A 12,043-nucleotide genomic window follows, 5' to 3' on the forward strand; every position below is an offset into this window, starting at 1 on the left:
CCCTTCCTGAGTTGGACTATTTCCATACTGCTCTAGAAAACCCTCCTGGATGCTCCTTACAAATTCTACTCCATCTAGACCTCTGACACTAAGTGTATCCCAGTCAATGTTGGGAAAATTAAAAGCTCCGATCACCACCACCCTGTTGCTTCTACATCTTTCCATAATCTGTTTACATATTTGTATCTCTATCTCACACTCACTGTTGGGAGGTCGGTAGTACAGCCCCAACATTGTTACCGCATCCTTCCTATTTCTGAGCTCTGCCCATATCGCCTCACTGCTCGAGTCCTCCATAGTGCCCTCCTTCAGCACAGCTGTGATATCCTCTCTGACCAGTAATGCAACTCTTCCATCCCTTTCACCTCCCTCTCTATCCCATCGATATCCAGGGATGTTTAGTTGCCAATCATGCCCTTCCCTCAACCAAGTCTCAGTAATAGAAATGTAATTACATTGTATCATGTTGGTGCCCGTGTGGGCTCCGCCCCTGACCCCGCCCCCTCAGGGGAGGTATATAGATCTGCTGCCGCCAGGTGGCTCTCAGTGCAGTGCAGCCGCAGGCAGGCACAGTTCTAGCTGATTAAAACCACTGTTCACTTCAACTCTCTGTCTCGTGTGAATTGATGGTCGCATCAATGGTACCAGAAATGAAGGACTTGAGATATATGGAGATACTACAAAACCTGGAACGTTTCTCTCTAGATCGGTGAAGGTTAATGTAAGATTTAATAGAGGTGTTCAAAATCCTGAGGGCATTTTTCTCTGAGAAACTGTTTTTATTTAGCAGGAGAGCCAGAAAGCATGGAAACGGAGATTTAAGATCATTGACAAAGAACCAGAGGGGTGATAAGTAGTTAAATAAGGTCTCAGGGAGTAAAAATAAAGAAACAAAGTTTTTATTGACAGCACAATATATACATAGCCCGGTAGATCCCTTCCAGGTTCCTCTCTGTTCAGTGCTGTACTGGCCAACCTTTTATACGTGGTTAATAAAGATTCCCCGCCACTAGCGGGAGAGCTCGTACTTTGCAATGGCCATGGGGAAGATAATCATTCACATCTAATCATTCCCACCCCATAGGCCCCATGTGGGCTGTGACAAGTAGATCATTTTTATGCAGTGAAAATCCACTGCTTGAAATGGTGGCGGATGCAGATTCAGCAATAGCTTTCACAAGGTAGCTGCATATATACTTGAAGGTAACAATATGCAGGACAATAGAGAAATAGCAAAGGAGTGAATCTAATTGGCACAGGCATGATGGGCTGAATGTCCTTCTGCGCTGCATAATTTTATATTGCTACATTTAGTGTAACATGGATTTATAGTTAGGGTGTTCCCATCAGTAAAAACAGAGTTGCAGTATATTCTTTCTCACCGTTAATTTCTCCAAATAGATACAACACCATAATAACCCCAACAATTATTTTTGTAAAGGCATTCCACGCTATGCTTTGAATGTACGAAAGCTAATTTTATGGCTCTCCAGTGAAATCAGGCCCCTCAGCCCATGCCTGGTTTACAGTGCATCATATTTCATATTGGTGTGAAAACAGTCAAAGGGAAGCTTCACTGTGCCACCACAAAGCACCATTCCAATATGGTAATTATATTAATTAGGCTCACATTCAGAATTGCGCATTTTAAGGACCAGCTCCATTTCTCACTTTTGTCCAACCCATAAAAATTGCCACAGGGCTAATATACTGGCCTGCGTCTGTGAGGTTGGGAGCTGAGTTTCTGTTGTAATAATTCATACCTTTCAACATGTTTATGTACCAGTGCAAGGTATTTGCGCAACCCACAAAAGAATTGAGTTCAGTTCGTCTGAAGTAAAAGATGTCGTAGAAAAGATGATTTTTGCATGCTAGCCATGTGAAGATGTTGCAAGTCACAAGCTTGATTTTGCCCTTGTGACCAGTACTCCAGAATAAAGCAAAGTATGCAATCAGTGCACCGTTTTCGCTCTGCCTCATACTACAAAGCATCTGCCTCGTGCTATTGATCTGGGAATCTCCAGCTACTCTGCTACTGGTATCACCATCCACGCACATTTCATCTGTTTTATGGTGACCATTAACTCCTAGGAGAGCGATTTTTCATTTTTTGCACTTCCTGCACTAGAACACCAGCACATTCTGGGTAAAAGCAACTTTTCCTATATTCCTGTTATAACACATCTTTTGATGCGTGAAGCTTTCCCCCATTTTCTTTGGTCTATTTATCTCTACAAGAGCAACTTTTATGACAACAAAAACACTCTCTTTAATGTCGAGCAGCAGCCCTTTAAGAACAGCTACTTCACCAGATTTCTTGCCCCTAAGTAAAATGTGTTGGTGAAAGGCTCCTTAACCTGATTTTTCTTGCACAGAAAACATGAAATCAAGGAGAAATGGGTTAGTTTTGCAGAATGCAACAAGACCTATCTTTCTTTATATCCGTATATACTTGTGCTATGAATTATGTTATACCATCTCTGGTGTGAAGATATTGTGCAGGATTTGTGTTAAACAGATGATCCACTAAAAAGTCCTATTGGTGCCTAACTAACTTGAATTTTTTTAATGTATTCGTGGATTGGATCTTATAGTTTCTTGCTGGTGGGTTTGAAGGTGGGGAGCAGGTAAAATCCTTCCCACGCTTCCCTGCTACTCCCTAACTTTTTGAAATGTTACATAGGTCTGATGCGGGGCATGTGGTGGAAGAATCAGATGGCCCGTAAACCCTTGGGCCAATGAGGCCCTTACGTGGCAAATAATGGCCATTTAAGAGCCTCATTCCACCGACACCAATATTTTACCCATGATGGGGAGAGGCTCAGGCCATGTGAGAAGACTTGAGATGCTTAAATAGTGTCAGGCAAGGGAGTGGGAATCTCCTTTGGGGGCCCTGTCAGCCCTTCGAAGCCACCACTCCCCAAGGTCATCCTTCCCCCCCCCCCCCCCCCCTCAACTTCCTCATCCCAGTCAGCCTCTCATCTCAAAACCCAACCCTGGACATACCTGTTAGCACCTCCTCGCCATGAGGAACTGTTTGTAGTCTCAACAGTTACTCCTATTGGCTTTGATGGGTCTAAAGAGCTGCCTGGCTGGCAGCTCTGGAAGTCGGGAATACGTCCGAGAAAGTGGGGGAAGATTTGGCCTGAAGCAATTAAAGCTACTCCCAGTATTAAGGTGCTGCAGGACAGCTGTCAGGATCGTGGGCCGACTACCCCCTCCCCTCTACCAACCCCAACTTTCGAGTGTGGACCACCACCCCGCCCCTTAAAATAACAAGATTCCCAACAGCATTTATGTTTACTTAGAAAATCAGACTCCCTGTAAGAGCAGCAATAACTGTATGGGACAAAGCCATTTTATTCAGGTCCACTACAGGCCCATTTTCATGTCAGTTACTAGAAAACCATATCCCCATATATTTTGTTACATTAAGTATTGCCTACATATGTACAATTTGTTGAATGTAAATTTTATGAGACTAATATTATTAATATTCATTGTACAATTAAAGTATGATTAATATTGAACCTAATTCAATTCTTCACTCTAATTCTTTAGAGAAAGCATCTGTGAAGCAAGTGAAGCCAAAACCTACAAAGAAAGGTAACACAAATATTAAATCAGTGACATCTTCAAGTATGCTTCTAACCTCGCAAATCTCTGTTCTCCCAATATTAAAAGCACTAAACTACCAATGTCTCAGATGATAAATGGACCTGGAATTCTGCACTCCAATTTTCTTGTCCTCTTGGCAATGGAAAGAAAATGGAAATAAATTCAGCTTTATCTGCACAGGGCAGTCTTATAAGATTGATTTGAAAATATTGCCATAATGAAGCTAATAGTTAAGTATAAATAATGTAATCAACAAAATAATGCACGGGGGTGGGGAGATCAAGAGATCCCCCTGATCTCTTCCTGCACTGAGCAGCTCCGCTCTTTGGAGCTCCTCAGTGCAGGAAATGGCGGCCTTGGGGGAGCATTCCCCGCCGGGGCCCGAAACACAACAAAGTGCTGTTAAATAGCGGAGTCGGTCCCAGAGCTGGGAATGACCTATCTAATCCAACCCAGAATGGGCTGTGTTCCTTTTTGCTTAGATCACACGCCTTGTCTTTGAATAATGTACTAACCAAAAAAAAACTTTGACGAAAGTTCGAACTACAAAAGACACACATTCAACCCCCTTTTTGTTATAGGCCAGGGTTTAGAAAACTCCAAAGTATATCATGGAGTTCACCTGACTTACAACTGTTTATTGAATGTGGCTGGGATGTGCACAAGATCCTTCCTTTCAAGTGTTATTCAACCGAGTTCTTCGGCGCTTTTAATAAAAAAAAAACTTTATTCTACGCATTTAGTTAACATCTGTATAAACACACACATGCAAGAATTTTTATCAAATACAAACATAAATACCTCACACAGCTACAGTAACCTATGTATAACTCTTAATGAATCCCCCTTTACTGTTCCAATTTAATAACAAGATCCAAGTAAAAACCAGAAACCCCCTTTTCAAATGTGTGCTCCAGCACACGGCGCTCTTACTGGTACAAGACTTTGTATGGATACTCTTGTTTCCTTTCCAAACAGCAGATTTGAATTCCTTCCAGAAAGCAATTATCTCTTTTAAGTTATCAAGCAGTCTGGAAACAGCTTTTAAAATGAAGTAAGAGAAACCCTTCTTTCAACCTGTGCAGTACAAACCAGTCCAAATTCAAAGCAAAAGTAAACTCACAGAGCCACAGCCCAGCTCCACCCACACAATGACATCACTGAAGCCATGTGATAAGACAAAAACATTTCTTAAATGGACACTCACATGACATTTCCCAGAAGGTCACTGGCACACCTGACTGATTTTGCTGGGCGACCTTCTGATAGTACAGGAAAGACTTGTGGCCTCTATCTGATCCACGAGCCACTACTAAATCTCAGTGAGCCCATATCTTTTTATTTGTATAAAAAATATTTGTACAAGGCCAAATGGTACAAACACTAATTTTCCGTACCCTCGCCTCTGTACCAACGTACCGGGAGGGGGGGTTAGGATACTCTGATTATTAAAACAGTTCACAACACAGTTGTACAAAAAAACAAATGGTACAAACACTAAACTTTGCGTTTTGCAGTAAGCCCAAGGTTAATGGGTGTTAATTGCCTCATTAATGGGCTCAGTTGACATCTCGCTGCCTCTGGCCGAATCCTGTGCATCAACTCATCTGTCTCCAAGGGAGGTTTTGCCATTGTCAGGAATCTGAACCAGGTCCTCGCCCATGATTCAGTCTCCATCTCTTCCATTGTGATAGGTTATATTAAACCTAGCTCCTTTTCTCTGATTTTCTTTTATGTTTCCTCAACAGCAGTAAAGCCGCAAGCAACAGGTGAGTGACCTTCACAGATATTTTATTCAAAAATGTTCCAGTTATGTTTTCTAGAGATTAGAGTTTTATTTATTTGCAAAGTCTGGATTGGTGTTGGATTGAGATTTGGTTAACAGACAGAAAACAGAGTAGGAATAAATGAATCATTCTCAGGATGGCAGGCTGTTACTACTGCTGTGGGGTACCACAACAATCAGTGCTCGGGCCACAGCTGTTCACAATCTATGTAAATGATTTGGACATGGGAATAAATTTAATATTTCCAAATTTACGGATGATGCAAAATTATGTGGGAATGTAAGTTGTGAGGAGGATGCAAGAGGTTTCAAGGGGACTTGACAGGCTACACAAATGGGCAAGAATATTGCAGATGTAATATAATGTTAACAAGTGTGAAGTTATCCACTTTGGTAAAAGAAATGGAAAGGCAGAGTATTTCTTAAATGGCAAGAGGCTTGGAGGTGTTGATGTCCAAAGAGGCCAAGGTATCCTTGTTCATGGGCCACTAAAAACGAGCATGCAGGTGCAGGAGGCAAATGGTATGTTGGCCTTCATTGAAAGAGAATTTGAGTACAGGAATAAAAAAATGTTGCTACAATTAAGCCTTGTTCAGACAACACCTGGAGTATTGTGTGCAGCGTTGATCCCCTGATTTAAGGAAGGATATGTCATTGAGGGAATACAACAAGAGGCACATTAGACTATTCTCTGGATGGCAGACTTATCTTATGAGGAGAAATTGAGGAAACTGGACCTGTATTCTCTAGAGTTCTAAAGAATGAGAGTTGATCTCATTGAAACGTACAAAATTCTTACAGGGCGTGACAGGATAGACGTAGATAATTTGTTGCCCTGGCTGGTAAGCCTAGATCCAGGGCACACAGTCTCAGAATAACGGGCAGGCCATTTAAGACTGGGCTAAGGAGGAATTTCTTTCACACCAAGGTGGTGAATCTTTGGAATTTTCTACCCCAGAAGGCAGCAGAACTCAATCATTGAACACGTTCAAGACAGAAATTAATGGATTTTTGGATGCTGATGTTATCAAAGGATACGGGGATAGCTCGGGAAATTGATGTAGATGATCAGCCATGGTCTAATTGCACAGCAGAGCAGGCTTGATGGGCCCAATGGCCGACTCCTGTTCCAATATTTCTTTGTTAAATGATTAGATGTGTTATCATATAGAAAACAATTCTTTCCCATGTATTTTCTGTTTACAGTTCTTTTAATTTTCTGATAACTTTTCACAGTGGTTGGATTTACATCAAATTTACAATTAGTGCAGTTAAACTCTATGCATCTAATATGTTTCTATGTTACTAATGTCACTGTAATAAATAAACAATTATAATACTTCAGTGTAATATAGTTCTTTACTTAAAATATTAAGAACAGTGCAATCTACTTCTCATCATTAATCTCCATAGCTAGACTGATGCATGATCAATGACCACTAAAGCGAGGTTGTAGTCCAACTGAAGGCTTTAATAATCCAGATGTTTCGCCCAGCAGCTCAGGTACAGAATGAAGGCTGTTGGGGCGGCACGGGCTCTTATACCCCACCTAGCAGGACAGAGCTACCATACATCTTAACCAATAGAAAGCATACAGTTTCCACCAATGGTGCTCCAGTATACCAGGTACCGTAATACCTCTACTACCACATTCACCCCCTGTTAAAAAAGAGTCCGGCGCAGGTGGTGGCCTGATACTACAAACATGGCAACGTGGTAGAATTAGTTATGGAGGTACCTTAATACAGCGTTTTGTAACTATTTACAATTCTAATAACTATTTACAATTGATGATTTAAATTTACAGTTTACAATTTAAAATGAAGCAATCAGTCGACCGGGGGACCTGGTCGTCCTCTGTGATTGTTGGAGCTTCGGTGGTGACTCCAGTGGAGGCTCGGGCGTCTGTGACTCCGGGAGCGTGGCTTCGATCTCCATGGCAGCTTCGATACCCCTAGGCAGTGGGGGAAACGGTTTACCGGGGAAGGGAGCACCTGTGGGGTGCGTCGGTGGATGGGGGATCTAGACGGGGCCGGCGGAAGGACCGATCCCCCTGTAAGGTGCCCTGGTGGAGGGGAGGGTGGGACTGGTGGCTGAGGTGTGCGTGAGGCTCCGGCGGGCGCCAGGTCTCGTAGGGAGACCGTATCTTGTCGGCCATCGGGGTACGCCACGTAGGCGTACTGGGGGTTAGCGTGGGGAAGATGGACCCTCTCGACCAACGGGTCTGACTTGTACGCCCGCACGTGTTTTCGGAGCAGGATGGATCTGGGTGCTGCCAGCCAGGTCGGGAGCGAGGTCCCAGAGGAGGTCTTCCTGGAGAAGACAAGGAGACATTCGTGAGGTGTCTGGTTGGTGGTGGCACAAAGTAGTGACCGGATGGAGTGGAGGGCATCCGGGAGGACTTCCTGCCAGCGGGAGACTGGGAGATTCCTGGACCGTAGGGCCAGTAGGACGGTCTTCCAGACCGTTCCGTTCTCCCTCTCTACCTGTTCATTACCCCGGGGGATGTTACTGGTCATCCTGCTCGAGGCGATGCCCTTGCTGAGCAGGAATTGACGCAGTTCGTCGCTCATAAAGGAGGACCCCCTATCACTATGTATGAAAGCGGGGAACCCGAACAGTGCAAAGATGCTATGGAGGGCCCTGATGACAGTGGTTGGGGTCATGTCGGGGTAGGGGATGGCGAATGGGAACCGGGAGTACTCGTCAATCACGTTCAGGAAGTACGTGTTGCAGTCGGTGGAGGGGAGGGGGCCTTTGAAGACCATGCTGAGGCATTCAAAGGGACGGGAAGCCTTTATGAGATGCGCTTTCTCTGGCCCGTAGAAGTGTGGTTTGCACTCCGCACAGATTTGGCAATCCCTGGTGGCTATCCTGACCTCCTCAATGGAGTCGGGCACGTCGTGGGTCTTGATAAAATGGAAGAAGCGGGTGGCAGAGGTCCTCGTGGAGGGCTCGGAGGCGGTCCACCTGTGCGGTGGCACATGTGCTGCGGGACAAGGCGTCAGGAGGCTCGTTTAGCTTCCTGGGACGATACAAGACCTCGTAGTTGTAGGTGGAGACTTCGATCCTCCACCGCAAGATCTTATCGTTGTTTATCTTGCCCCGCTGTGCATTATCGAACATGAAAGCAACCGACCATTGGTCAGTGAGGGGAGTGAATCTCCTGCCGGCCAGGTAATGCCTCCAATGTCGCACAGCTTCTACTATGGCCTGGGCCTCCTTTTTGACTGAGGAGTGGCGGATTTCGGAAGCATGGAGGGTATGTGAAAAGGCCACGGGTCTGCCCGCTTGGTTGAGGGTGGCCGCCAGAACTACATCAGATGCGTCGCACTCGACCTGGAAGGGGAGGGACTCGTCGATGGCCTTTGCAATGTCTGCTTTGATGCGGCTGAAGGCCTGGCGGGCCCATATCGACAGGGGAAAAGCTGTGGATTGGATCAGGGGACGGGCCCTATCCGCATAGTTGGGGACCCACTGGGCGTAGTAACTGAAAAACCCTAGGCAGCACTTCAGGGCTTTGGAGCAGTGAGGGAGGGGGAACTCCATAAGGGGTCGCATGCGTTCAGGGTCGGGGCCTATAACTCCATTTCGCACTACGTAGCCAAAGATGGCTAGGCGGTCGGTGCTAAACACGCATTTATCCTTGTATGTAAAGTTAAGGCCTTTTGCGGTCTGGAGGAATTTTCAGAGTTTGGTGTCGTGATCCTGCTGGTCGTGGCTGCAGATGGTGATATTATCGAGATACGGGAATGTTGCCCATAAACCGTACGTGTCAACCATTCGGCCCATCTTGTGCTGGAAGACCGAGACCCCGTTGGTGACACCGAAGGGAACCCTTAAGAAGTGGTAGAGCTGCCCATCTGCCTCGAAGGCAGTGTATTTGCGGTCACTAGTGCGGATGGGGAGCTGGTGGTAGGTGGACTTAAGATCCACCGTGGAGAAGACCTTGTAATGCGCGATCCTGTTTACCAGGTCGAATATGCGGGGGAGAGGGTACGCGTCCAGCTGCGTAAACCTGTTGATGGTCTGACTGTACTCGATGACCATCCTATGCTTCTCCCCGGTCTTTACCATCACTACTTGAGCTCTCCAGGGACTGTTGCTGGCTTCAATGACTCCTTCCCTCAGTAGCCTTTGGACCTCCGACCGAATAAAGATCCAGTCCTGGGCACTGTATCATCTGCTCCTGGTGGCGACAGGGTTGCAATCCGGGGTGAGGTTCGCAAACAGGGAAGGCGGGTCGACCTTAAGGGTCGCAAGGCTGCAGACAGTGAGGGGGGGGTATAGGGTCGCCGAATTTGAAGGTTAGACTTTGGAGGTTACACTGGAAGTCTAAACCTAGGAGTGTAGCCGCGCAGAGGTGGGGAAGGACGTAGAGACGGAAATTTTTGAACTCCCTTTCCTGGAATGTGAGGTTTGCTACACAAAACCCCTTTATCTCCATTGAGTGGGAACTGGAGGCAAGGGAGATTTTTTGATTAACGGGGTGGACCAGGAGAGAACAGCGCCTTACCGTGTCAGGGTGTATGAAGCTCTCTGTGCTCCCAGAGTCGATTAGGCAGGACGTCTCGTGCCCGTTGATAAATACAGTCGTTGTAGCAGTTGAGAGTGTTCGAGGCCGGGACTGATCCAGAGTAATCGAGTCTAATCGCAGCAGTTGAGTGTTCTCTTCGGGCAGTGTGTGGTCAGCCGAGCTGGTGTCCTGGGGCTTCATCCAAGATGGCGGCTCCCATTGGTTGCACATGGCTGGGGGTGCAGAAAATGGCGGCGCCCATCTCTCTAACGAGGCATCCGCGGGACTAGATGGCGGCACCCGGGGGCCACACGTGGCTCTGGAGTAGGAAGATGGCGGCGACCGCTGGCCGCACGGGGACAGTGGAGAGGTTTGTGATGGCGGTCCACATTCGCCGCCGGAGACTGCAGCAACCGCATGGGCCTGGCATACCCCCATGAAATGGCCCTTTTTACCTCATCCCTTGCAGGGGATGCGCGGGCCGGGTAGCGCTGGCAGGGGTGCTTGGCCTGCCCGCAAAAGTAGCAGCGGGGCCCCTTGGGGTTGCCAGGTCGCCTTGCAGCACAGGCTTGTGGGGGGATGGGGGATGTCTCGGGGTCGGCTGCGGAGGGGTTCCACGCTGCCCAGGAGGCTGCCGCGCGGTCGGGAATGTAAGCACGGGCGTTTCTGGAGGCCACATCCAGGGAGCCTGCAAGAACATAAGAACTAGAAGCAGGAGTAGGCCATCTGGCCCCTCGAGCCTGCTCCACCATTCAATGAGATCATGGCTGATCTTTAGTGGACTCAGCTCCACTTTCCGGCCCGAACACCACAACCCTTAATCCCTTTATTCTTCAAAAAATTATCTATCTTTTTCTTAAAAACGTTTAAAGAAGGAGCCTCTACTGCTTCACTGGGCAAGGAATTCCATAGATTCACAACCCTTTGGGTGAAGAAGTTCCTCCTACACGCCGTCCTAAATCTACCTCCCCTTATTTTGAGGCTATGCCCCCTAGTTCTGCTTTCACCCGCCAGTGGAAACAACCTGCCCGCATCTATCCTATCTATACCCTTCATAATTTTATATGTTTCTATAAGATCCCCCCTCATCCTTCTAAATTCCAACGAGTACAGTCCCAGTCTACTCAACCTCTCCTCGTAATCCAACCCCTTCAGCTCTGGGATTAACCTAGTGAATCTCCTCTGCTCACCCTCCAGTGCCAGTACGTCCTTTCTCAAGTAAGGAGACCAAAACTGAACACAATACTCCAGGTGTGGCCTCACTAACACCTTATACAATTGCAGCATAACCTCCCTAGTCTTAAACTCCATCCCTCTAGCAATGAAGGACAAAATTCCATTTGCCTTCTTAATCACCTGTTGCACCTGTAAACCAACTTTTTGTGACTCATGCACGAGCACACCCAGGTCTCTCTGCACAGCAGCATGTTTTAATATTTTATCATTTAAATAATAATCCCTTTTGCTGTTATTCCTACCAAAATGGATAACCTCACATTTGTCAACATTGTATTCCATCTGCCAGACCCTAGCCCATTCACTTAGCCTATCCAAATCCCTTTGCAGACTTCCAGTATCCTCTGCACTTTTTGCTTTACCACTTATCTTAGTGTCATATGCAAACTTGGACACATTGCCCTTGGTCCCCAACTCCAAATCATCTATGTAAATTGTGAACAGTTGTGGGCCCAACACTGATCCCTGAGGGACACCACTAGCTACTGCTTGCCAACCAGAGAAACACCCATTAATCCCCACTCTTTGCTTTCTATTAATTAACCAATCCTCTATCCATGCTACTACTTTCCCCTAAATGTCATGCATCTTTTTCTTATGCAGCAACCTTTTGTGTGGCACCTTGTCAAAGGCTTTCTGGAAATCCAGATATACCACATCCATTGGCTCCCCGTTATCTACCGCTGTTAATGTCCTCAAAAAATTCCACTAAATTAGTTAGGCACGACCTGCCCTTTATGAACCCATGCTGCGTCTGCCCAATGGGACAATTTCCATCCAGATGCCTCGCTATTTCTTCCTTGATGATGGATTCCAGCATCTTCCCTACTACTGAAGTTAAGCTCACCCGCTTTCTGCCGACCTCCTTTTTTAAACAGTGGTGTCAC

The 12,043-nt window shown here is 46.4% G+C and overlaps 1 protein-coding gene across 50 annotated transcripts in view; it reads left to right on the forward strand.

Annotated features, from left to right (window-relative positions):
* LOC140410753 (uncharacterized) overlaps positions 1 to 12,043 on the forward strand; it is a 526,658-nt gene that overhangs the window by 321,960 nt on the left and 192,655 nt on the right. For all 50 annotated transcript variants that reach the window (XM_072499281.1, XM_072499289.1, XM_072499285.1 and 47 more), the window contains 2 exons: positions 3,562 to 3,606; positions 5,367 to 5,387. In XM_072499281.1, the coding sequence (XP_072355382.1) occupies positions 3,562 to 3,606; positions 5,367 to 5,387 (66 nt within the window). The remainder of the gene's footprint in view (positions 1 to 3,561; positions 3,607 to 5,366; positions 5,388 to 12,043) is intronic.

The sequence above is a fragment of the Scyliorhinus torazame genome, chromosome 4, assembly GCF_047496885.1.
Source record: "Scyliorhinus torazame isolate Kashiwa2021f chromosome 4, sScyTor2.1, whole genome shotgun sequence".
In the NCBI taxonomy this organism is placed as follows: Eukaryota; Metazoa; Chordata; class Chondrichthyes; order Carcharhiniformes; family Scyliorhinidae; genus Scyliorhinus; species Scyliorhinus torazame.